At 40.5% G+C, this 27,548-nt stretch overlaps 3 protein-coding genes across 4 annotated transcripts in view; 2 read left to right on the top strand and 1 right to left on the bottom strand.

The window, feature by feature from the left end:
- Positions 1-27,548, bottom strand: part of gc2 (guanylyl cyclase 2) — a 196,357-nt gene that overhangs the window by 39,040 nt on the left and 129,769 nt on the right. The window lies entirely within an intron of this gene.
- Positions 1,373-14,487, top strand: tmem102 (transmembrane protein 102). 2 transcript variants are annotated; one of them, XM_057855014.1, is made up of 6 exons: positions 1,373-1,471; positions 3,811-4,012; positions 6,767-7,102; positions 7,932-8,125; positions 8,190-8,402; positions 10,882-14,486. In XM_057855014.1, the coding sequence occupies exons 2-6, from the start codon at positions 3,811-3,813 to the stop codon at positions 11,473-11,475; spliced, it is 1,539 nt and encodes a 512-aa protein (XP_057710997.1). In that variant the 5' UTR covers positions 1,373-1,471; the 3' UTR covers positions 11,476-14,486. The 2 variants fall into 2 exon arrangements, with proteins under 2 accessions (XP_057710997.1, XP_057710998.1); XM_057855015.1 differs by having other exon boundaries at positions 1,400-1,471; positions 3,801-4,012; positions 10,882-14,487.
- haus4 (HAUS augmin-like complex, subunit 4) overlaps positions 16,647-27,548 on the top strand; it is a 268,044-nt gene continuing 257,142 nt past the window's right edge. The window contains exon 1 of the mRNA XM_057855018.1: positions 16,647-16,653. The gene's annotated coding sequence lies outside the window, so the exon portion shown is untranslated. The remainder of the gene's footprint in view (positions 16,654-27,548) is intronic.

Raw genomic sequence — 27,548 nt, 5'->3', positions numbered from 1 at the left:
CACATGGGAAGACAATCTGAATGACCTATATAACTGAAGCCATTTTATAATGATAATAAGGTTGCATAAAAGTTGGTGGGGACAATTTCAGCATCCTGAAAAGTAGGTAGTGTTATGTCCCAACCTTCCCTATGCAAACCTACGCCCTTGCTTAAAACCAAGGGCGGAGATTTGGGGACATAACACGACTAAAGCACACGGTCCCAGTTGAAGCCTGGGACCGTGTGTATTTTTGTGTGAGACCAAGATTGAGCTTTTTGGCAACAAACATCCTAAATGGGTCTGGCGTGCCACGAAAGATGCACATGCTGAAAAGCACCTCATACCCACTGTGAAGTATGGGGGTGGGCCAGTGATGCTGTGGGGCTGTTTCGCTTCCAAAAGCCCTGGGAACCTTGTTAGGGTTCATGGCATCATGAATGCTTTGAAATATCAGGACATTTTAAATCAAAATCTGTTGCCCTCTGCCCGAAAGCTGAAGATGGGTCGTCACTGGGTCTTTCAGCAATACAATGACCCTAAACATATGGCCAAATCTACACAAAAATGGTTCACCAGACACAAAATCAAGCTCCTCCCATGGCCATCTCAGTCCCCAGACCTTGTTTTGTTGGCAAAAGGGGGTTGTACAAAGTATTAACACCAGGGGTGCTAATAATTGTGACACACATTATTTGATGTCAAATAATTTTTTTGTATTATGTGGGATTTTTTCCCCACTGAATGAATGCACTTGTATTGAAGGTTGGATTTTTCTTTTTTTCATTAAAGTCCCATATTATTTGAATTAAAAAAAAATATTAGAGGCTAAAAAACAGGGTGCCAATAATAAAGTAGGCCATTGTATATATATATATATATATATATATATATATATATATATATATATATATATATATTTATATATAAAAGTCAGCATTTTATTATAGCACTTAAGCTAGCTGACTTTTGCTACGTAAATTAGCCAGTTTTTATTTGTACTTTTTATGTACTGTACTTATGTAATGCAAAAGAAAACAACAGTTTATAAAACTAAACGCTCCCATAATAGATATGTAATATATATATATATATATATATATATATATATATATATATACAATTGTATGTTCAAATCAACATACATTTTCCCAGTGTAAACATTTGAATTGCCATTTTCGTTACATATTCTGATTAAAATACAGAATTTAAGTGGCATTTCCAAATTATTGCATTGTTTTTATTCTGGTGTGCACGTGAAAGAATAACTGAATTACATTTTCAAACAGCATAAAGCATTGATTTGAACTATTAGACAAATAAAAAAGATATTTTCATCAGTATAATGGTGTCAAGAAGTGTAGCCCCCACCTGTGCGGCTAATCCCTGGATCCTCCCCGGGTAAGGAGCGCCGTTTTCCGGGCAGGCGGCGCTGAGGACCCGTTGGAGATGACAGCTGAGGAGGGCGGATTGAAACGCAACCTAAACCGAGGTAGTTGACGTGTGTGACCCGTTGTGTTGCTTTGACGTCTCTCACCTCGGATTCCATCTCGCTTCGCTTACTTTTGCGTGATTATGTGGTTTGTTGGCTATCAACTGCCCCCGTGTCACCACCACACCTGTCAAGTTAGCTAGCCTGCTACGTGGCTAAGTTGGCTATTAAAAGAAACGAGCCCCTCAGGCAGGGGCGCTTACGAGTTTACTTAGCAATACAAGCCAAATGAAGTCCGTGATTTTCCGACACTTATTCAAGTATGTCACGCATATAACGCCCAGTTAGAAGCTCACTCAGAGGGCTAATTAGCTCTGCTAGCAGCTTAGAGGCTGGAATAAGCTATCTTCCTTATTTAGGCCGTGTTATGTTTCCAACTCGAATCACGTTTGCACCGGGATAAACTGATTATTTGAAGGAATTTATATTCACGTGCCAACCAAAGTAATCCGTTTGGAGAGTTGGATCTTGCAGAATTCCAACTAAGATGTGGCAAATATTTACCTGTGCAACTTTAAAGCAAGACTAGGTAAGTTTTCAGTTTTGGTCGATTTTAGCGACACAGGTGGACAAAAGCGGTAGTGTTTTGCCTTAAAGGGATCTTCGATCTTAACTCGTTCACTCGCAGCCATTTTCACCGGAGCAACCCACTTCGCTCCCGGCCGTTTTACTGGATTTTGACTGATTTTGCAAGGCCCACAGAAAATTCTGTTCTATTGCTATATAAACATGGAACCCACCAAAAGAAAGATTACTCTCTTCTTTTAGCAGGAAAAAAAAGTTCATATCTTTTTCCATTCTTTAGAAATCAGCATTAGAAAATAGCTTAGTTTGAGCAATTTTCCAATTTCTGATGAAAAAACAGAAATTGAGTTTTTTGTAAAAGTATACATTTCAAACATGACTTTAACACAGCTATTTTTTGCTGTTGTGACATCCCAAACATCTGAATAATGTTTTTCTTCTACAAATAACAAACAACAAGACAAATAGGAGCTTTTGATGGCAAAGTAACAATTTATTTACAAATAACTAAACTATTGAACTGAGAGATGACGCTGTTGTGGCCGCGGCTGTATCCGCAGACGGGGTAAATTTTTCCCTCATCACCGCTTGACTCATCAAAAAGGATTTTTTTGAGTCTTTTGTGGTGACTGCCTCGTGGCGGAGTTCGCTTGGGGAACTTGTGTGGGGCATGTTGTGTTCCTGGGGGGGAACTGGTTCTGGCTGAGTAGCAGGGGACACGAGCGGCCGAGCACGGCGGCGCGGGCTCTGCTCGGCGAGCAGTAGGGACTCAACGGCATCGTCCGCTGCACTGGTGGTCCCGGTCGTTCAGCTCGGTCGTTCAGCGCCTGGCATCCCGGGCGTCCTCCCGGTTGCTCTGCTCGGTCGTCCGCCACCTGGCATCCTGGACGTTCCTCGTCGTCGCACTTGGTCGTCTTCTGCCGGCGGGTTGCGGGTCTTACCAAATGCGCTACTGCCCTCCAGTGGCCAGTTTTTTTGCTTTAAAATGGATTTTCAGCATTGTGCTTTGGAGCTAAGTTGCATCAGAACCTAGAGATGAATCTTGTGAAAAAAAATGTAAAAGACGTATCTTTGGGACACTGAAACAATTAATAATAGAAGTATATATACGTTTTTGGGAGCAAATGAGTTAAGCACATAGGTTTGGTACTTGCAGTTGGTAAAATGGACGCATATTTGTCATTCTTTTCCTCATTGAAATGGCGATTTTTGTTGTCCACTTTTGATCTTGAACGTTGCCCGCATGCAGCGAGAGTGCCGGGGTAACCCTGGGAAATAAATAAATAAATCCCGTTTGCTCACAGTATGACTCACGTTCTTGAATGAAAACGAAGTACACGACAGCATCTACAAACAGATTGCAAAGTGCCGGGTGCGACTCGTGTTTGAGGTTGCTGACACTGCTTCGGTCCGTCCACGCTAGCGAATAGCATGCAGGCTCTGTCAGCCAATCAGTGCATCCATGCACGCTCCCTCAGCCAATCAGAGCATGGTTGTCATAGAGATGACAACAGAAGTGAGAACATTAAAGATATTTGACTAAAAATGAAACAGAATTTAGCGGTAGAATTGTAGCGCATAGCGATAGATCGGCGATTCATATCAAATGATATACGTTGAAATTTTTTTTTTGTTGCCTGTTTGTCTGTGGGTCCGCAGAGAGGTGTGCCGCGGTCCACTAATTTAGGACCCCGGATCTACATGCACGGTGATCCAGTAGCTGTGTAACACTACTCTAAAAGCAAAGCTATGTTTTTTGCTTTGTGCTTGTCCTTATTATTATTATTATTATTATAACTGTCAGTGTTGTCCAGATGGAGTCCTTGATGAGTGCTGTGTCACCTCGCTCGTCGGCGCCTGGCAAGAAAACTCCTGAGGTGGATTTTCGGTCAGGCGCCACCCTGGAGCAGCTGTCCAGCCAAGTGTCGGAGTTGGTCCTACTGGAGCAAAGCGGCTTCGGGGACCAGACCGCCTTGGAGGTCCACACGGCAAAGGATTTAATTTTTAATATGTTAGGTGAGTGTGTTGTCTCTCGGATGATCAATTCTTCAGTGTTCCAAAACGGGGAACGAGAAGTCACTCTCTACAACAGTGGTTCTTAACCTGGGTTCGATTGAATAGTCATACTCTGACTAAAGGCCAAGTGTCGTTTTAGGCTAGGTTTTGGACTAGGTTTCCTCCCATTTACCAACTCCTAACTCGTAGTAGTTTTTCTGACTTTTCGTTTTCGAAAGGCTTGCAGTTATTCTCCAGCTGCAGCAAGGAAACGTTGAGCCGCAACTTGCTCACCGCCGGGGTCTGGCTGATCGGTGAAGACGATCAACCCGCTGTCGTGTGTGATATGAGTCGGGGTAGTTTTGCGTGATTTTTCGTTTTCGAAAAGCGAAAAAGATTGGAACAGCCACTTAGTTTGGGTTAGTACTTGGGCAAGCTGTCATGCCTCCTGTTTTGTTTCGGCTCTTTCCTCATTCTCCGAAGCCGGGGCAGGGAAATGACAAAAGCCGGACTAACTCCGGTGGCACAAAATACCGTTCGGCAGGTTAGGAAGTCGGCAGTTTTGACCATTATGCAGTAATTTTGCCCTGTCATACTGAATAAATGCATTTTTAATATTTCTTATACCATTTAGCACAAGACTGGTATTTGTCATGACTCCTGACCATTCCATTTACAGTGGTACCTCTACATACGATCACTTCGACACACGATCTTTTCGACATCCGACGTAAAATTTGAGCCGCCATTTGTTTCTACATCCGACGTGTTGCTCGAAATACGACGACATGACAGCACTGCAAACGAACGCACGATGGATTTTCTTGTGTGAGAAATCAACACAGTTTTCAAAAAAAGTTGATACAGTTGGAGAAACAAGGAAAAAAGTAATGCTTACCTTTGAAATGAAGATGCAAGTTATAGAAAAATATGAGCTTGGGGTGCGCGTCCCTGAACTGGCTCAATAATACAGCTCCATGGTCCTCTTCCGACCACCGTTCGCCACTATTTATAAGTTAAGGTGACAATTATTATTGTGGTAACATTGCCAAGGAAATCGCCAGCTTCGTCACGTTTTTATAATTTATTTAAGAACTTATCCAACACAAAACGCCCATTGTCTTAAGCAGTTGACTGCTCTCAAGAAAACGAAAGTATTATCTCTACCGCACCGACCTATCTCACTATGACGTCAGCTTCGCGGTGCGTTCAGGGACAGTAAAAAGTGTCCGCCATATTAGAATCCAATTCGTTACATTATTTACAGGAATAATTATTAATTCTTATTATTATATTTTTCTGACTTATTTATTTATAACTTATTTGTTTTTCTATGTTTAATTGCCATTTGTAACAGTGCCAGCAGTATTTATTAAGAATTTAGTGTATGTTTTTAGGCTTTGGAACGAATTAATGGAATTATAATGTATTCCTATGGGAAAATCCTGCTCGACATACGACCATTTCGACTTACAAACAAGGTCCTGGAACGAATTAAATTCGTATGTAGAGGTACCACTGTATTTGGCAATTGGGGAAAAATACTTAGATAAAAAGTATATCCTGTAAAAATATTGGAGTAGAGAGATTGAATTAGGGCTGCAGCTATCGATTATTTTAGTAGTCAATTCATCGATGAATTACTTGGTTCTAATAATCGAGTAATCGGATAAGGAACATGACAAAATACCTGAGCTGAGCCTCAAACGGTATAAAAAAATAAATAAGAATCTATTTACAACAATAGAACCAATTGGCTAACTTAGGTAGCAAAAGTCCGCTAGCTTAAATGCTATAAAATGCTAACTTTTTTTTTTTTTTTTTTTTACAATGCTCATAACAAATGGTTCAGACACATAGTCCCACAATAAATGGCTAAATATATACCTATTAACTAACTTAACTAGGGCTGGAGCTATCGATTATTTTAGTAGTTGATTAATCGATGAACGAGTTCGAATAATCAAGTAATCGGATAAGGAACATGAAAAATTAAAATACCTGAGCTGAGCCTCACACGGTATAAAAAAATAAATAAATGAGGATCTATGTACAACAAAAGAACAATTGGCGAACTTACATAGCAAACGTCCACTAGCTTAGATGCTATAAAATGCTAAAGTAAAAAAAATTTTTTTTTTTTTTTTTTTTTTTACAATGCCCTTAACAAATGGTTCAGACTCATATTCCCACAAAAAAACGACTAAATATACCAAAAACTAAATTACGAATGCATTAGAAAAACAATAGTTCAAACAAAAACTTAGCTTGCGTTGGTCTTAACATGGAGCAGCTAAATTCAGCCATGTGAAATGAGGCAGACTAGAGGGCAGTGTATCCATCCTAATCAATAAAACGAAATGCAACACTTTCAAAATAAACCATTGCAAGGCCACTTTAATTAAACGAATACTCGAAGCAGCATATTTTAATTCTAATCTTTTTTTCTAATCGAATACTCAAGTTAATTGATTAATCGTTGCAGCTCTAGATTGAATCCTCGTTCTGAATCTTCCCCCTCAATGGGCTGAATTCTAAATCGGCTGAAATCGGGACCCTGCCGACGTCATATTCCAGCTGGGGATGCTAGCTTGCTAGCTTAGCTATATCTGGTTGGAATTTGGGAAAAAAAAACATTGTTAAATTTCGAAGGGTTTGATTAATGCACATGTGAAACCCGTGGGGTTCGGTACTTTTAGCATGGTTAAGAACCACTGCTCTACAAGCTGTCATTTTGTCGTCAAGGATTTGTTCTGGTTCTTCTGCACAACCCAGGTTTAGTCCAGAAAGTGGATCAGCGCCTCCCAGTGGCCAACGAGTACTTGCTACTGTCCGGAGGGGCCCGAGAAGGCGTCTTGGACCTGAACCCGGAGGACTTGGGTAATTACGCCAAAGGTGCCGACTTTGACCTGGACTTCACCCTGCTGGTGCCGGCCCTCAAGCTCCATGACCGCAACCAGCCAGTCACCCTGGATATGAGGCACTCGCCCCCGTGCCACTCGTGGCTCAGCCTGCGCCTGTGCGACTCCAACATCCTTTCCCGATGGAGCATCTGTTGCCAGGAGGAGAGCGGAGTTCCTGCTGAGGAGGAGGAGGACGAGGACGACGAAGGTGAATGTACATCTGTGGCCAGAGGCGTAGCAAGGGTCCCCGGGGGCCCCAGGCAACAACTGAGTCACGTGACACACATACATACTCAGGCAGTATGATGAACACAAAGGTGGGGGGGCGCGAGTGCGCGCTGCGTGCGGTCATCTTGGCCATAAAAGTGGCGAAAACTAAGCACTTTACACTGACTCATATGGATGTACTTTCGTTCATAGACGCACACGTTTGCTCGAAATGCTCACCTTACACCTATTCTCGCTCCCAGAATACGCTTGTGATGTAGGACAATAACAGGACTGGTTGCTATGGGAACGTACGCATACCCAAGGAACCTTGCTAAAAGGAGTATTAAAATTGCTAATAAAATCGTTTTGGATTCTTTTAGATGCATATATGCTATATTTTTCTTATAGAGTATTTGACAAGGAATACGATTGACCCATTTCTTTAAGTAGTCACATGAATAATGAGGTGGCCTGTGAAAATCAACGTAAAACAACTCGGCAAGGAGTTTCCAGAGTACTTGGTGAGTCACTCTTTAAACAGTCATGTGGTATTAATAGTTGATTGGAGTTTCTTAAACATGTATAATCTACGTGACATGGTTAGTGCTGATTGGGATTGATCACAGAATCGTAAAATAATCTGACAAATGATTCCATGGTATTGAAACACTCCCTACACTTTTCGCTGCGACAGTTTAAAGCTGCGTGTGCTAAATCCGTTGGCCCTCTGGGGGCCCCAGGCAATTGCCTGGTTTGCCTGATGGGACGCGACGAATCTGTGGCTTTCGTAGCGAGGGAATTTCTGATGGCTTCGTTTTCCGTCCTAGGAAAAGGCTCCATACCGTCGCTGGACTCCCCTCAGTCTCTCGATGGGTGCTACTTCTCCCCTGCTTTGGTGACCGACTGGTTCTGGGGGGTAGTGAGCGAGGCAGTGGAGGAGTTGCGCAGAAGCCCCCAGAGAGGCATTCCCACCCCCGAGCGACTGGAGAGGAACGGGCCACTCGCGACTGTCATCCTCCAGGTACAGTGCTTTTTTAATCCTACTTAAGTCGTGTGATTTCTATGATGTTCGATCTCTGTTCCAGGCGGGTTCCAGCAGGGTTCTGTACGACCTTCTGCCCGTAGTGTCGTTCCGGGGCTGGCCGGCCGTGGCTCAAGGCTGGCTGACGGCTAACCACTTCTGGGATGGGAAAATCACAGAGGAGGAGGCCATATCAGGTTTCTACCTGTTGCCGTGTTGCTCGCCTCTGGCGGGGCGGCCCGACAGGGAATGGAGACTCGCCTTCTCCCGCAGCGAGGTACCGTCATTTTCCGACTCTAAACTGCTACTTTTTCCCTCATTTTGAATTCTGTGGCTTATAGTCCAGTGCGGCTTATTTGTTGATTTATTTGGGTTAATAGGGAACACTTTTATTTAACAGCGGCGTCATAAGACTGGCATAAGACAGTCATAATTATGACATGACACCAGGGGTCGCGTTAACCGAATATTTTCCGTCGTTGACCGGTTTTTTAAAACGGTGATGGAAAAAACTGAAGTCCATCTGTCATTTTGACAGGTTGCAATTCACACCCCAGACCACAGGGTGGCGAGTGAGCATATTAATTAGCTGTTGTCTCTCTTGATGCATGACGTCGTTGGCCTTACTAGGAAAAATGTCAAGGCAACATTCATACTACAGGTCTTAATGCACGAATCCGATTTTTTCGTGTTTTTCCGACTCGAGTGAGGCATTAACTTGAAGGTTTGAACGTGACAAGTCGCATAGAACGGGACCATTTCAAATCCGATCTGGGTCACTTTCGTATGTGGCCTAAATCCGATCTGGGCCACATTTTTCCAGACTGTCGCGGCGGTCTGCACTGTCCAGTCCCGCAAATTGGATTTAATGCAGCAATTACGTCATCAAAAAGCAAGAGACGGTACGGTAGCGATGCAGCTGTACGTTATTAGCGCCTAGCTTGCCTTGAACACGGCTTTTTAGGAAGGGTCGGACTTGACAACAGTCATAAAAAAATAAAAATAGGTTTGAGAATAAGCCTGAGAATGATCGGTTTTCTCTCTGCTCCATATAAGCAATATTTCAACATTGCTTACACGGCCGAGAGTTGAGGCAAACTGCTCGTATGTGTGTGTGACATGCACGAACAGTGCGTGCATGCTATTGATCCATATACTTTGAATATAAGCCGAAACGGGGATTATATATGCCTGTAGAAGCATCAAAACAAATGACCATACAATCACACATGCTGGCTGTCATCTGTCATTCCAGAGATATCATATTTTGCTTATTAAAAAGAGGACACAAATAACAGGCATTAATAATCGCTGTATAGGCTTCTATTCAAAGTATATGGATCGATAGCATGCACGCACTGTTCGTGCATGTCACACACACATACGAGCAGTTTGCCCCGACTCTCGGCCGTGTAAGCAATGGTGAAATATTGCTTATATGGAGCAGACAGAAAACCGATCATTCTCAGGCTTATCCTCAAACCCTTTTTAAAATTTTTTTTTATGACTGTTCCTTCCTAAAAAGCCGTGTTCAAGGCAAGCTAGGCGCTAATAACACACAGCTGCTTGATGTGTGATGGCGCGGTGTGAATTCTCTGTTAAGCTTGTTCGGACAGAATATTAATTAAAGATGGATGAAAACGAAATATTATTGAATATGTCATTATTATCATTTTAAAAATTTAAGTGACGGGTAAAAATAGATTATGACCGGATTTTTATGACCCTGTCAGTCAAAATGACAGACAACGAAAAAGTCTAGCGCAACCTCTGCATGACACTATCATGGGCATTATTCGTACGATGCATGCATGATTGAAGCATTGAAGCACAGGAATTTTCTTCTTTGTTTACACATGGAGGCGGCTAATTTTCGTAACTGACTAGCCTCATTGTTTACTTTTAACCAAGAATCGAGACTGTTTTACGTCCATATCTCTGAAGAATTCAGGGATTTAAGCATTTATTCACAAGAATTTGACAGAATAGCTCTTTACGCCAGGCGGCGGGTAGCCTCGTTTGCTAACATAGTAGCATGGTACTTCTTCAATATACGTGAAATAAACGCTAAGTGTACGGTTTCTTTGCTTTTAACCAAGACTTTTACGTCCATATCTATGAAGAATTCGGGGATTTAACCCTTTAAATAAAGCTCTGTTTACGCCAGGTGGCCGCTCGCCTCATTCGCTAACAGTATGTAGTGTATAATGGTAATAAAGGGATATTCTATTCTATAAGTTGTGATTGTATATAGGATTTATTAATTATCTTTTTACATATTTATGGTTGATTCTGCATGTTTTCCGCAAGTTTCTCATGTTATTAGCTGTTGAAAACAAATAAGTAAATTAAAAAAAATTAAGTTGTTTTTTTTGGGTCAAAAACATATGTTAAATATTGCTATTGATCCTGAAAATATAGGTGATTATCTCTGCATTTTGTGCATCTGGTGTAAAATCTGAGACTTATAAAATCCTGATTAATTATTTTCTATGTAAGGGAATGACTGAATTTTTTGATGCCGCTGCTCATGGAGACTCATAAATGGCTAAGGTAGTTGCCTGTTTTGGTTTTAGGTTGGTGGCAGCTTTGGTTTTGTAAATATTTGAATTTGAAGTTTTTGAAAATAGGCCCCCTACGAATCGGCCCCGTTTCCCGTGTCATGTCAATAGGTTATGAAGTCTATGATTATGGTACTTTTTTTTTCCCAGAACAAAGACCGAATCAAAGTGATTCTGATTGGTTGTCTCCATCAGGTACAGTTGAAGAAGTGCATCCCGTTCCCTATGGCGCAGGCTTTCCAAGCGGCTAAAGCGGTGCTGACTCGCATCCTGGCGCGCCCTCGCGTGGGCCTAAGCCTCTACCACCTACGCACTCTCCTCTTCTGGGCGTGCGATCGGCTTCCCTCCGCCTTCCTGTCATGCCCCGACTCGGAGACCCCCGGCCGGCTCCTCCTGGGTCTCCTGGACGACCTGGCGCATTGCATCCTGAGCAAAAACTGCCCAAACTACTTCTTGCCGCAGTGCAACATGCTGGAGCACTTGACGGACAGCCAGGCTCTCCTGCTGGCCCGTAAACTGGCCCACGTGCGTTCCGATCCCAGCGAGCACCTGCGGGCCGCTCTGGACCAAGCCCGACAGGCGGGTCAGCTCAAGAAGGAGCTGTCGAGCGGCGCCAACGGCTCTCCGGGACATCACCACGTCAACGGGGTCCTCTCGCCTTCCGATGATAAACTCGCCCAGCGTCTGCAGCAGCTGGTCACCGAAAACCCGGGGAAATCCATCTCGGTCTTTCTCAACCCGGACGACGTCACGCGTCCGCACTTCCGCATCGACGACAAGTTCTACTGACCAATGATTAGAACGCCTCGTAGCCTCCCGAGACGAAAGGTCGTCTGATTTTTCCTCTTTCCGTTTCACGATCAGAATCAAAGTCCGCGAAACACGAGGATGATGTAACTGAATGTAACTTTACGGGAGAGAACCGCCACGTCTTTTATCACGAGCTCCCAACGATAATTTTCTCAGGTACCGAGAATCCTTATATTGCGAAACGGAAGCGTCATTGGACAAGCGAATGTACCAAAGACAAGCAAACGCGCAGCAATCGCAGATTTGAAGTTCTCTTCAATGACCAACTTTGCTCATCTGTTCTTAAAGGGAACCAAGGACAGAAACACTTGTAGTTCTTAAAAGATAAATGTTAGTATGAGTTATTATTTGAGTCTTTGGAAAAGACCAAAATAGTGTTATTCAGTTTTTTTTTTAATGGGATTTCTTCGGCTCACGCACAGCCTGAATCGTTTGACCGATCGGCACCGTTTGAATATTGAAACGACCGGAATTTTGCGCGACGCAGGGACTTTTTTGAACGAGCCCGAAAAATTTTCCGTTCGCCCGTAAACGGCGATTTTCCACCGATTTTTCGGGAAAAAAATTCAAAATGTATCTAGTCCTGCAGTTTTTGACCAAATCACATAATTTTGGCTTTAAAAAATTCGGGAAAAAATTACGGTTCCCTGGAAATTTGCCAAAAACTTCCCCATTCATTTTTAATGGGATGCAAGTTTCCCTTTCACTTCCAATGAAATTTACATTGCATTGAGGCCATTGACGGCCATGTATGTCAAATCTATTAATGCCAATGCCACTGACGGCTATGGACGTCCAAATTTCCCATTCATTTCCAATGGCATTAACATTGCATTGAGGCCAATTTAGACAGATGCCATTGACGGCCATGTACGTCAATTTCATTGATGCCAATGTACTTGGATTCCATTGACACATATGGATGTCCAAATTTCCCCAAATCAACAAGAAATGACCAGATATCAATAGGACATGCCCCCCCAAATGTTCCCAAATGACCCAATATGACCAGGACAAACCCCCAAAATGTTCCCAAATGACCTGACAGGACCCCCCCCCCCCCCAAATGTCCCCAAAAGACCTGATGTGACCACGACACGCCCCCCAAATGTTCCCAAATTACCTGATATGACCGGGACACGCTCCCCCAAATGTCCTCAAATGACCTGATATGACTAGGACGCCCCCCCAAATGTCTCCAAATGACCCGATATGACCCCAAATGACCTAGACATGTCCCCAAAATGTCCCCAAATCAACAGGAAGTGACCTGATATTGTCCCCGAAATTTCCCCAAACCAACCTGGGCGGGGCTAAGATCTGTATCTCCACACAGCAAAGACCCAGAGTAATTTCTCCAGAAAATGCAGTTTCTAGTAATAATTTGATATTCAAACCTCTCAACCTCGCCATTGTGGTGGACGACGCAATTCACCCTGGGAGGTGAAGGCACTGGCCGGCGTTAGCACGTTAGCTACATTCACATGTCGTCGCTTCTGCCTTTCCAATTTCAACCTGAGTGGAAAACTGATGAGCAGGACAGCACTGTCGATATTTCACAAAACGAGCAGCAAAAGCAATTGAATGAAGATCTCCAACGGGATTCGAACCCGTGTTTCCCGTGCAACAGATAAGCATGTTGACCACAGGACTATACTTCGTCTTGGCGATGGATTCATGAAAAAAATCCCGAGGGAAAACCGTGGCGAGAGGCAGACAAACGCAAAAAACAAGGCAGTGATGCAATGAAAGGATTGGCAGCAAGTCAATATCTCGGCAAGACGCCTAGGATCGATTTAACGACACTGCTAATGAGCTGGAATTGGATGCAGGTTGGGAACTCAACCCACAGCTCTCTAACAAAACAATCAGCGGAAAAACAAAATCATGCAAGTCGTCTTGCTAGCTTCGCTTGTTAGCTAGCTAGCACAGCTATTCTCCCAGTCCAGCCCAACTGCGTCATCACCCCCAGTGTGCATTCCGTGCGTAAAACATGGACTAAATATTATAGATTTTTAAATCAATGGCAAATATAAATGTGTTTCTAATAACATTTTAGTAAAAGAAAACAATTGTGTCTTATTAAAACCTACAAGTCCAAGTCCGAGGTTCTCTTTAAATCTCACGGCTGTCTTTCGTATTGTGAAAAAAAACTCGTTTTTCCCAAGTACTACGGAAGAAGTAAAGGAACAGACTGTGAAGGACTTCCATTTTTGTATTAAAGAGATAAATGATTCCTACCCTAGCGATTGCAGCGCACTGTAAATTAATCTGACAACGGACGAAATTTGTCTAGCGAAAGCCTTCCATGTTTTTGAAAGATGACATATTTTTCAAGTGACTAATTGTGTGTTCTTTGAACAAAGCTGCTGTTTCTCTAAAAGTTGGATGTGTCGACTGCTGAATTGTCTAAGCTGCTCTCAGTGTGCATGTGTGTAATGAAGCTGAGGGACTACCAAAGTGCAGAATTTTGACTGAAAAATATCAATGCGGTGGTACGTGCAGAAGAGTTGATAAACTGCAGTTCTAGCATGAAAGTATCTGCTATTTTCTGTGTCATTTTGCTGCTTTTTACTCAAAACTGCTAAATATTTCTCAACTTAAGTGCTAATTACTACGATTATTCTAATGTTGGGCTATAACATGACTGATTAAATGTATTTATTACTTTATTCTGAGGGCTTTCTATTGATTGGTTTCAGCCTAAATCGTTCAATAAATGACCATTTGTATCAAAGTGTTTTATTTTTATTTATTTTTTAAAATCATTGTATTGGTGACAGAGAAAACAAACCACACTCAAATGTGAGGTATTTTTATCAAACTGCATTGTAGGTAGGGACGTAACACGAGCAACTTTTCAGGATGCTCAAATTGCCCCTACCAACTTTTAAGCAACCGTATTTGCATTATATAATGAGTTCAATTATATAGGTAATTTAGATTGTCTTCCTATATGTTGAAAGGATAGAACTGACCCTACCATTATTAATTATTTTCCATTATGATCAAACGTACATTGACCCCTCTGCACTTGCTGAATGTGCTAGTCTATTTTGGAGAGACAGCGAGAACAAAAAGTGGTATTTGGTATGTGGCAAAATGGATTTTGGTACTTTCCATTCATTTTAAATGGCATGGACGTGCATGAACTGCAAAAATGCCACTTACAAAAAAAAAAAAAAAAAAATGCCACAAACCAAAAAAATGCCACATGGCAAAATCCATTTTTCCACATAACAAAAAAAAAAAAAAAAAAAAAAAAAAAAAAAAATGGCACACGGCAAAAAATGCCACATGCCAAAATCTATTTTGCCACATCCCAAAAAACTGCCACATGATAAAAAAAAAAAAAAAAACACCTGCCACGTGCCAAAATCTATTTTGCCACATCCCCAAAAAATGCCACATGCCAAAATCCATTTTGCCACATCCCAATAAAATGCCACATGGCAAAAAAAATGCCACATGCCAAAATCCATTTTGCCACATACCAAAAAAATGCCATACCAAAAAAATGCCACATACCACAATCCACTTTGCCACATACCCCAAAAAGATGCTAGATGGCAAAAACATTTCACATGCCAAAATCCATTTTGCCACCCCCCCAAAAAAAAAAAAATTCCGCATGCCAAAATCTATTTTGGCCCATCCCCCCCAAAAATGCCACATGGCAAAATCCATTTTTCCACATACAAAAAAAAAAAAAAAAAAAAAAATGCCACATGCCAAAATCTATTTTGCCACATCCCAAAAAATTGCCACATGGCAAAAAAAGAAAAAAACTGCCACATGCCAAAATCTATTTTGCCACATGCCAAACAAATGCCACGTGCCAAAATCCATTTTGACACATACCAAAAAAAAAATGCCACATACCACAATCCATTTTGCTACATGCCCCAAAAAGATGCCAGATGACAAAAATATTCCAAATGCCAAAATCCATTTTGTCATACCCCCCCCCCAAAAAAAAATCAACATGCAAAAATCTATTTTGCCACATATCAAAAAATTGCCACTTGCCAAAATCTATTTTGCCACATGGCAAAAAAAAATGCCACATGGCAAAAAAAATGCCACATGCCAAAATCCATTTTTCCACATACCCCCAAAAATGCCACATGGCAAAAAAACTTTTTTGAGTGGTATTAAGGCAAATGTTTATTTATTTATTTATTTTTGATTCGTGGACAGTTACAGTAAGAGATGATTAACAAATTTGTATTTCTTGTGTATGTTAATACATTTTGTGTTCAAATATTGCAATTTACGACATTTACACATTCTGGAATTTTTCAAAATGTTTCTCGGGTCGTTATTGAATACAAAGGTTTGAATCGAACGCTGTATCACCTGAACCAATACATATGGACCGCAAATTATTTGACTAGATTTAAGAAAAAATATCAGATTAAGATGTTCTCAAGTTGCAGTGTGAAAGGAGAAGTCAATCGAGATTTTGCAGCCGATCAATTAATTAGCTTCATATTGGTGAGAAATTTATCCGTGACCCCCGTTCACCCAGCAGTACACAATCTAGTCAATAGAGGGCATCCTGAGACTACATATTAGGTACTGTACTCGTAAACAGAAACAAAATGTAAGATATACAGTATTACAGTGACTACAGTGACATAAAAACACTTGGCCCGTACAGTCCATAACAACAAGGTTTACCAATTATAAGGTCATAAAACATTGAAAAAGTCCCTTCTGAGATAAATTGATAATCAAAATCTGATCAATCGATTGCTGCCAGCCCCTCCCAGTTAAAATGGATTGGGCATCTATTGCCGTCAATGGCAGCCAGATTTAACATATGCTGGGTCACAAACAAAAAACATTCCCTGAACACTTATTTGATCTGAAATTTTAATCCATTGCGTTCCTTAAATTTACGGTAATAGATATTTTTTTCAAATGGCTTTTCTGTGAACGAACCCCGAAAACCAGCTTTCAAAAATGAATGCTACATCGTCAATATGATGAAGCGGCAAGCGGGCAGAGTAGCGAAGAGGGACGCATTAAGCCGCTAGATGACTAATGAGATGGAAGGAACAGATGGATGGAGAAGTCACAAGCGCGAAAGACATATTTGAGATCCACCAGAGATTCCTGGGAGTCGACGTTTGCCAACGAGAAGAAGAAGAATTCGTCCGTCCCGCTCTAATCTCTCCTTTCTTCTCCTCCCCCTCGTTCCCACATTAATTAAATCTGCATGTAATTACAGTCGTTGAGAATCGGAGGCCAACGTAGGAGATTGGTCACGGCCTGCCTATCTTTGCAGTCAAATTACTTTTGCTAAACTTTTACCCCCGAGGCAGATAGTGTGGAAAAAATATGTTGTCTTTTACCTACTATGTAGACTTCAACAATACAGGCTTCGGTTCTAAAACAGAACAGAAGCCTAAAATTAACTGAACCTTTTGGAATTTCTCACATTTCAGCATAAAATCACCATTAAATTTGATCTGATCAAAATCACACAGATGAAAAAACAGTCTGCTTTCACTAAAACCACCCAGGTTTTCGTATTTTAATGAGGATAGTATGCAAACAATGACAGAAGGGGGAAAAATAAGTAAGTGAACCATCGCATTTAATATTTTGTGACCCCCCTTTGGCAGCAATAACTTCAACCAGACTCTTCCTGCAGCTGCAGATCAGTCCGGCACATCCATCAGTACTAATCTTGGCCCATTCTTCTCTACAAAACTGCTGTAGTTCAGTCAGATTCTGGCATAAATCGCTGTCTTTAGGTCATGCCACAGCATCTCAATGGGGTTCAAGTCCGGAGTTTGACTTGGGCACTCCAGAACGTGTATTTTGTTCTTCTGAAATCATTCTGAAGTTGATTTACTTCTGTGTTTTGGATCATTGTCTTGGTGCAGCATCCATCCGCTTTTTAGCTTGAACTGTCTGACAGGCGGCCTCAGGTTTACCTGCAAAACATCCTGATAAATAGTTTCGTTCATTATTTCATGTTGTCCAGGGCCTGAGGCAGCAAAACAGCCCCAAATCATGTTGCTCCCTCCACCATGCTTCACGGTGGGGATGAGCTGTTGATGTTGATGAGCCGTTCAATTTTTCCTTCACACGACGTTGTGTGTTACTTCCAAACAATTCAACTTTGGTTTTATCAGTCCACAAAACATTTTGCCAAAATTTCTGTGGCGTGTCTAAGTGCCTTTTTGTGAACAGTAAACGAGCAAAAAAAAATTTTTTTTTTTTTTTAGACAGCAGTGGCTTCCTCTGTGGAGTCCTCCAGTGAACACCATTCATGGCCATAATTTTACATATAGTTGATGTGTGCCAGTGACCTCCGTAAGTCTTTAGCAGACATGCTAGGGTTCTTTTTTACCTCTCTGAGCATTCTGCGCTGAACTCTTGGCGTCATCTTTGGTGGAAGGGCAGTCCTTAGGAGAGAAGCAACAGTGCCAAACTCTCTCCATTTGTAGACAACTTCTCTGACTGTCGATTGATGAACATCCAGACTTTTAGAGATAGTTTTGTATCCTTTCTCAGCTTTATACAAATCAACAATTCTTGATCACAGTTCTTCAGACAGCACTTTTGACTGAGCCATGATGCTAATCAGACAATGCTTCTCATCAAGACAAGTCTTACCCAGTGTGTTTAAAAGTGGGCAGGGCAGCTTTAAACCACTCATCAGTGATTGGGCACACACTTGACTTAAAATGTTTGGTAACAATTGGTTTCAATTGCTCCTTTGGCAGAGGGTTACAGTTACTTAGTTTCCCCCCTACTGTCATTGTTTGCATGCTATCCTCATTAAAATATGAAAACCTATAAATGTTGGGGTGGTTTTAGTTAAAGCAGACACTGTACTTTCATCTGTGTGATTTTAACAAAAATCACATTTGATGGTGATTTTATGCACTGTAGTTGTACAGTTATTATGACCCGAAAAATCAGACGTTATTGTCAGAATTCATTGGCGGTCATTGCCAGTCTTTTTTTTTTTTTTTTTAAACTGCGTAAACAGTAACTTATTGCGCCACACAGGATCTTATTTTTAACTTTATTGACGTGTTCTGTCCTCAATCAACGTGAAGTTGGTCAGCTTGACAGACAGCAAACAATTGTGGTTTTTGAAGCTTTTTCCTTCCTTCACATTTGACAATTTGTAAAGCTGTAGCACATTTATTTTCCAAACGAGACACATTTTAACAATAAAACACCAGACACAAAACAATTCCGTCCAAAACAAACGTCCGTTTCGTCTGATCAGAATGTAAATTCAGTAGATTAAATTAGCCTAAATTTGCCTAGCAAAAGTCCACTAGCTTAAATGCTATGAAAGCTAACGTATTTACAATTTTCATAGCAAATTGCTCACACATAGCTCCATCATTAATCAACAATAAAATACTTTAAGACTTTTTAGATTTTTTTGAAGGGGTTAATTCTGATTTACGCGGAAATTCGGGTTACTTCACTAGCATAGCAACTCGTTCGTAACCCGGGGACTACCTATACAACCCTATACTGTATATGTTTATGAGGGGGCAATTGAGTGTGATTTATTCCAACACCAAAAACAACTACATGTCCGAGAAGAAAAAACAGACTTCCTCCTCCTCAGTCAAGAAGCACATTCAGTGTTAAATATTTATTACATGCACTCGACTGTACTGAACGATGTGTGTGTGTTTAGCAAACACGGACGCACCCAAACAAAGACCGAGCTGTTGCCTGAGCTTCCATCTCATCTAGGACTGGAGCTATCGATTATTTAAGTAATTGATTACTCTATCAATTACTGCAAAACAATGCCACTCTCATTAAACGAATCTTCGAAGCTTCAAAATTTGGAAAGACAGCAAGAACCAAAAGTGATATTTACCATGTGGCAAAATTTTTTTGCCATGTGGCAAAACATTTATATTGTCAAATAATATAACAATTAATATTGCCAAATGGCAAAAAAAATGCCACAAGGCAAAAAAAAAAAAAAAAAAAAAGCCACATGGCACAAAAAATGCCACATGGCAAAAAAAAAAAAAGATGCCACTTGGCAAAAAAAAAAAAAGCCACATGGCAAAAAAAAAAATGCCGCATGGCAAAAAAAAGCCACATGGCAAAAAAAAAAAACGCCACATGGCAAAAAAAATAATCCCACATGGCAAAAAACTTGCCACATGGCACAAAAAATGCCACATGGCAAAAAAAAATGCCACATGGCAAAAGAAAACGCCACATGGCACAAAAAATGCCACATGGCAAAAAAAAAAAAAAAAAAATGCCGCATGGCAAAAAAAAAAAAAAAGCCACATGGCAAAAAAAATGCCGCATGGCAAAAAAAAGCCACATGGCAAAAAAAAAATGCCACATGGCAAAAAAAAAAATGCCACATGGCAAAAAACTTGCCACATGGCAAAATGTTTGCAACATGGCAAAAAATTTTTTGCCACATGGCAAAAAATAATCCCACATGGCAAAAAACTTGCCACATGGCACAAAAAATGCCACATGGCAAAAAAAAAAAAAAAAACGCCACATGGCAAAAAAAAAAACGCCACATGGCAAAAAAAAAACGGCACATGGCAAAAAACTTGCCACATGGCAAAATTTTTGCAAAATGGCAAAAAACTTGCCACATGGCAAAATTTTTGCAAAATGGCAAAAAAAAATTTGCCACGTGGCAAAAAAAATCCCACATGGCAAAAAAAGATGCCACGTGGCAAAAAATTGCCACATGGCACAAAAATTGCCACATGGCACAAAAAATGCCACATGGCAAAAAACTTGCCACACGGCACAAAAAATGCCACATGGCAAAAAAAAAAAAAAAAAAGCCACTTGGCAAAATTTTTTTGTCACACATTTGGTTTTCAGCCCTGCTGTTTGATTCCAAGCTTTTTTTCCTAATCGAATTACTCGAGTTAATCGATTAATCGTCGCAGCACTGATCTCGTCCGGTTACGTGCAACTCGGAGGAAGAAAATTGGCTGTTTTTCACTCATTGTACTGGTGAACTTTAATTCAGTTATCTGTCACCTTAAGCACCTCTTTTAATTAGAGGTCATTGAGTGGATCAATCATGCCCTGAATCAATGATTACACCCCGATCGCTTGTAAAGTCATTTGTCACAGCTCGCTAGCTCTCCGGGGGGGATTCAGAATACGCCTCAGGGTGAAAGAGACAAGTTAAGGCCGTGTCGTGCATGCAGATGCATCCAGTTTCATGTCAATGGACAACTCGAGCAGGGAACTCATTCGTAAACTGAAACTTGTTTATTGCAATGAATTGACTGAATTGCTGGTAAATCAAAGAATACAGCTCTAATGTGGCAATCTTGGTGACACGAAGCTATAGCGAATGTGTGACGGTACACGAGAAATTCGTCACGTTTGCTTAACCAGCGCGTGCTGTCCTCGTCAGTTTGCGGCTAATCCCTGCGGCGCCCTGGACATTTACACGGCCGCTCAAAATAAAAGAATTACCCCAAAATAAACAATGCGATGATTGCGCTAGGTTTTCACGGCTTTGCTGTGTCAACCAAATCGTAACCTTGGGATGTTCTTGGCTGCGTATAGCGTTGCATTTTCTATTAAAAGTGACTTTACATTTGGGAAAGATTTGTTATGTGGTTAGAATTCCATTATAATGATGACTCTAGTCTCTGCCACAGTGTTGCTTTTGGCAGCCCTTTTAATTTTGGTCCATAGATTTCAGTTTGTTTACATCAGATGGCCACGAGCCTCATTCGCTCACAGAGTAGCACTGTGCTTTAGCATATTTACATAAAATAAACGCTAACTGCATGTTTTTTCTCTTTTAACCAAAAATCGAGACTGTTTTACGTCCATATCTATGAAGAATTCAGGGATTTAAGCATTTATTCACAAGAATTTTCGCCAAAAAAGCTCTTTTTACGTCAGGCGGCTGCTAGCCTGTTTCGCTAACAGTAGCATTGTGCTTTGGCATGTTTACATAAAATAAACGCTAACTGAATGTTTTTTTTTTTTTTGCTTTTAACCAAGAATCGAGACTGTTTTACGTCCATATCTATGAAGAATTCGGGGATTTAAGCATTTATTCACAAGAACTTTCGCCAAAAAAGCTCTTTTTACGTCAGGCGGCTGCTAGCCTGTTTCGCTAACAGTAGCATTGTGCTTTGGCATATTTACATAAAATAAACGCTAACTGCATGGTTTTTTTGCTTTTAACCAAGAATCGAGACTGTTTTACGTCCATATCTATGAAGAATTTGGGGATTTAAGCATTTATTCACAAGAATTTTCGCCAAAAAAGCTCTCTTTACGTCAGGCGGCTGCTAGCCTGATTCGCTAACAGAGTAGCATTGTGCGTAGGCATATTTACATAAAATAAACGTTAACTGCACGATTTCTTTGCTATTAACCAAGAATCGAGACTGTTTTATGTCCATATCTATGAAGAATTCAGGGATTTAAGCATTTATTCACAAGAATTTTCACCAGAAAAGCTCCTTTTACACCAGGCGGCCGCTAGCCTCTTTCACTAACAGTATATAGTGTATAATGTAGGGTGACCAAATGTCCTCTTTTGCCCGGACAAGTCCTACTTTCACGTAGTATCCTCGTCGTCCGGGCAGGTTTTATAGATTCATAAAAATGTCCGGTTTTTATGATTTTTCACGGGACCAATTTTAAGAGAATTCCTCCGGCCGCTGGGTGGCAGCGCCTGCCTGCAATGACATGGCTCCTAGTAGTAGGGAGGGAAGAAGTGGTTCTTCTGGTTTTTATTGGCAGTTTACCCCTATCATTAGGCATTACCGCCATCTACTGGGTTGATGATTTGGCCACAACGCCTCCCCAATTGTTACGTTTTTTACGATAAATACGTATATAATGGCAACTGTTGACTTCTGTCAGAGCTTTGACTGTAAAATCCCGTTTGGTGTCGCATTGTTGCGCTGCCGATGATTGTAAACCTTTATAGCAAAGTTAGATTTTTGCCTCAGCTAGCTATCAGTAAGCTAAACTACGCTAGGCATTATGGAAAACGTACTTTTGAACTACTACGTTTATAGACATGCTGGTTAAATAGTTTGTCAGTTTATTTCGGTTATTGTTTGTGTGCAATCTAGAACATTGAATGAGAATATCAATTGAATGGGAATAACAATTTGTCAAGGGAAATTGTCGTGATAGTAATTTCTAAGCCTACTGTGTGTATGTGTGTTGACTGGACTACATTTCCATGGGTCTGCATTATGTATTTTTTAATTCATATTTTTATATAGTCATTTTTTTGTCAAACTGCATTTTTCCATCCAGAGTGAGGGGGGCACACTTTAAATATATTAAAATGATATAGGCATCTGAGAGTGAACTTCGAGTAAAATTCAAGGATCTTGAGGCCGGGCTGAGTGTCCTCTTTTTTTGGAAATCAAAATATGGTCACCGAAGTATCATGATAATAAAGGGATATTCTATTGTAAACTTTTTTGTAAAATAACAGGCTGACCCCCCACCTCTTCAATCTATGCAGCAATGCTGACAGCACTCCTGCAATGAATCACATGACATTTTGGAGGGAAAATAACAAGCAGTACTCAATTTAGGGATGTACGTAGTTTCTAAGGGGTGTACTCACTTTTGTTGTCAGGTGTTTAGATATTAATGGCTATATTTTGAGTTATTTTGAGGGGAAAACTAAATGAACTCCATTATATAAGCTGCACCCAGGCTACTTTTCATTGTGTCAAAGTGTCATTTTGTCAGTGTTGTCCCATGAGAAGATATACTTAAATATCTGCAGAAATGCGAGGGATGTACTCACTTTTGTGATACACTGTAACAGTGGTCGTCGTTATTAGCTATCAGTCCATCGCCTTGCCAAGAAAACCTTCCTCCAAGTGGGCCGAGTGTTCTTTAGAGGTCACATACCACGCGCCATCCCCAAAGCCCACGGGCCCGAAAAGGTGCATCAATCACCGCAGACCTTGGACGAACACCTCTATGAGAAGGACCGGCGCGGCGACCCTTCATGCAAATCACCCTTCAGATAAGCATCATTTATTTTCCCACTGAATAGTGATTTTAAACAAAAACATAGTTTGGTGCAAATAAGCATTCTTTTCAAAGAAAATACCGAAGTGCGATCGCACCTCTTTGCATTTCACAGCTCGCCGTATTATTCGCGTGTGGCAAACCCACGTGCTCATACATTTATGCAGGGTTTAATTAAATCTACACGCCAGGAGCGAAACAATCACACAAGAGCGCAGCGAGAAGGATGGCTATTTTATTCCGCATTAACCAAAAGGTTAGGCTGACATATATAAAAAACTTTAGGTCAGCGTCGCTAACATTGAGCTTAGCTTCTTATAAAAGTCAAGCGATGACTTATATCGGCCAGCTGGCAGAGTGTAGAAGCAGAAATATGAACAAGCTATGCAATAAGGATGATTATTAAAAATGTGTTTTTGGCTCAAAACAGATGCTTCGCACTCCAGCGCCACAGCTGCTCCGCTCCACTTGAAGAATGCAAAGCGGAGAGATTCTCCGGGAGATTTATGGCTGCGTAATGGCGTGCACATCCAAGCGGGCGCCATTATGGGCAAAGTGGAAAATAATTGGGGGTGATTTGAGGCTCCCCTCGTTAGCCTTTATCTCCTCTACACAGCAGCGTTATAGCCACAACATTAGGTACACCTACCAAAAAAAAAAAAAAAGAAAAAAGAAAAAATGCAATAGTTTCTGTCACATATTCACAATGTGGGACATTTTATGTATACAGTGGTATGAAAAAGTGTCTGAACCTTGAAGGAATTATATTGAGTATTCTGCGCTGAACTCTTGGTGTCATCTTTGGTGGACGGCCACCCCTTGGGAGAGAAGCAACAGTGCTAAACTCTCTCCATTTGTAGACAACTTCTCTGACTGTCGATTGATGAACATTCAAACTTCTAGAAATGGTTTTGTATCCTTTCCCAGCTTCATACAAATCAACAATCCTTGATCGCAGGTCTTACGACAGCTCTTTTGACCGAGCCATGATGCACATCAGACAATGCTTCTCAACAAGACAATTCTTACCAGGTGTGTGTTTTATAGTGAGCAGGACAGCTTTAAACCCTAAGTGATTGGGCATACACCTGACTTAAATTGTTTCTGCTATTGTTTGCATGGTTTCTTCATAAAAAAATATGAAAACCTATAAATGTTTGGTTGGTTTTAGTTAATGCAGACACTGTATTTTCATCGGTGTGATTTTGACAAAGAGCAGATCACATTTGATGGTGATTTTATGCAGAAATGTGAGAAATTCCAAAAGGTTCAGATACCTTTTCAGACCACTGTAACTGTCGAGTCTACAAGGATACCACCATTTTAATGACGATAATACACACTCAGCAGGAAAAGCACATTATTTGCAATCAACTAAACACACCTGGACGCCACAAACTGTCTGTAAAATGTTTTCCAAGAGTTTAAGAAGACACCGAGTCACCGCGCGAAATGCTAATGCTAACACGAACACTATGCTAATGCTACAAGTTAGCTTCGTGTGTGATGATCACTCAGCACAGACCTTGAAAGGCTAAAGCAACATGGCATTTCTAGCCGAGACAAGAAAGCAAAACTTACCAAGACGCACAAAAGGAGCCTGAAATGGGCACAGGTGTGTGAGGCGTAGGGGTCGGGGGGCGCAGCACGTCACATGAGTGACACGACCAAAAACTGCTAAATACGTGCTAACTACACATACAAGAAGAAAATATCACACATTGTGAATTCCAAATAAAATTGAATTGAATTGAATTATGATAGAAACTATGGTGAATTTTCATCTCGTTTTCATGTCGTCAGACGACAACTAGCATCCATCTCGTTGTGTTTTAGTCTCCCAAGACAGGTTTTCATCGCGTCATCGTGACGTCATCGCCATGAAAAAATTGTTGCCGAAAACAACAGTGCCACAGATGAAAATATTTTCCGTACACATCGACTAAAACTAGACGAAGACACATTTTGAGATGACTAAGACTAATAAGTATTATCGTCCAAAAGACTAAGACGAAAATGAAAAGGGCTGCCCAAAACAACACTATTTTCAAGTCTTTTATTTCTAAAGAAAATATTCTTCTACTGAGGGTATCTACTGGAATGATAATGAAATTAGTCAGATACAAGAATCAGTGCAATTCCACTGCCGACCACCAGATGGCAGTGGAATCGCACTGATACGGTTCTAATTTGTCTAAATAGGAAGAATGAAAACAAAAAGCATTTCAACTCACCCAAAATTTTTTGTATTAAGATTATAGTTATTGTGTGGAATGACAACATTTTCAATTGCTCAAATTCCATTAACTGACAATCAAAGTTGATCCTTTCATTCCCTCTAAATGTGGTACATTCGCATTCTATGTTTGACAAGTTCACTGTGATTGTACTTAGCAAATATCAATCATATTTGAGGATTGGGCGCAGAAGGAAAACAAACAACAACACAGCTAGATTAGATATTGACTGGGAATTCGATCACTACACAACTATGGCTACAATGCTGCTAAGCCGCGGGGTGTCTATTGCGATTTATGGGACGGATGAGCTGTCAATCACACTATGTGGAAGAGATTGACTCCTGGCTAGTGGATGTGTAATCCCGCGCAGATAACTGCCAATGCCTGCTTTCCATATTTAACTCTACAGTATCGAAGTGAGAAAGTAGCTTAAATGAGTTTGTCGCAATGAGCATTGTTAAGCGTTTCATGTATGGTGGGGAAAAAAAATAAAAAAATAGGACAACTGCATGCAAAAATTATGAAAACAGTTTGAGAAGATGCTTCTCCAGGGTGCTCTTCTTCCTACTCGTGGAAAGCTAATCTCAATTTGTTTCAGTGTGATATCACACCACAGCTGCATTGTGGAAGCAGCCTATTCTTCCCAGGTTTCTACTTACTCGCTGCCAGCTGCTTTCTTTATCTCTCTCCCTTTGGCCACTTGCTATAGTACTACGCTTTGTAGCTACGAGCCCTTTGGTCAACATCGTTCATTACATTATACAGTGGTACCTCTTGTTAGAGTTAAATAAAACTGCATCCGATTTCATTAGTTTTTACTAGGGTTGTTCCGATCATGTTTTTTTGCTCCCGATCCGATCGTTTTAGTTTGAGTATCTGCCGATCCCGATATTTCCCGATCCGATTGCTTTTTTTTTTTTTTGCTCCCGATTCAATTCCCGATAATTTTTTCCGATCATATACATTTTGGCAATGCATTAAGAAAAAAATGAATAAAACTCGGACGAATATATACATTCAACATACAGTACATAAGTACTGTACAATAAATCCTCAAGATGGCATTTACATTATTGTATTTTATATATGTATATATATATTAGGGCTGTCAAACGATTAAAATATTTAATCGAGTTAATTATGGTACTGCACGGTTTGTCTGCCTTTCACCAAGAATCGAGACTGTTTTATGTCCATATCTATAAAGAATTCAGGTATTTAAAGGGATCCTCTATTTTTAAGACAAGTAATTCTTAAAACATAAATGTTAGTATGAGTTGTAATAATTTGATATTAAAACCCGTCTTAGTGTTTTTGTTTTAATAAAGTTTGTAAAATTATTTTAAGTGATAGGTCGCCATTCTTGGTACGTCGCAGTGCGTGATGTCACTGGCCCCAAATGCCTTTATTATGACAAAAAATCCTCGAGATGGCATTTACATTATTGTATTATATATATATATAAATATATATATATTAGGGCTGTCAAACGATTAAAATTTTTCATCGAGTTAATTACAGCTTCAAAATTAATTAATCGTAATTAATCGCAATTAATCGCAATTCAAACCATCTATAAAATATGCCATATTTTTCTGTAAATTATATATATTTTCTGTAAAATAAATTGGTGAAATGGAAAGATAAGACAAGATGGATATATACATTCAACATACGGTACATAAGTACTGTATTTGTTTACTATAACAATAAATCAACAAGATGGCATTAACATTATTAACATTCTGTTAAAGTGATCCATGGATAGAAAGACTTGTAGTTCTT

This window comes from Corythoichthys intestinalis, chromosome 13, assembly GCF_030265065.1.
Source record: "Corythoichthys intestinalis isolate RoL2023-P3 chromosome 13, ASM3026506v1, whole genome shotgun sequence".
In the NCBI taxonomy this organism is placed as follows: Eukaryota; Metazoa; Chordata; class Actinopteri; order Syngnathiformes; family Syngnathidae; genus Corythoichthys; species Corythoichthys intestinalis.
Note: the sequence above shows the minus strand (reverse complement) of the source record. Positions and strands in the feature narration are given on the sequence as shown.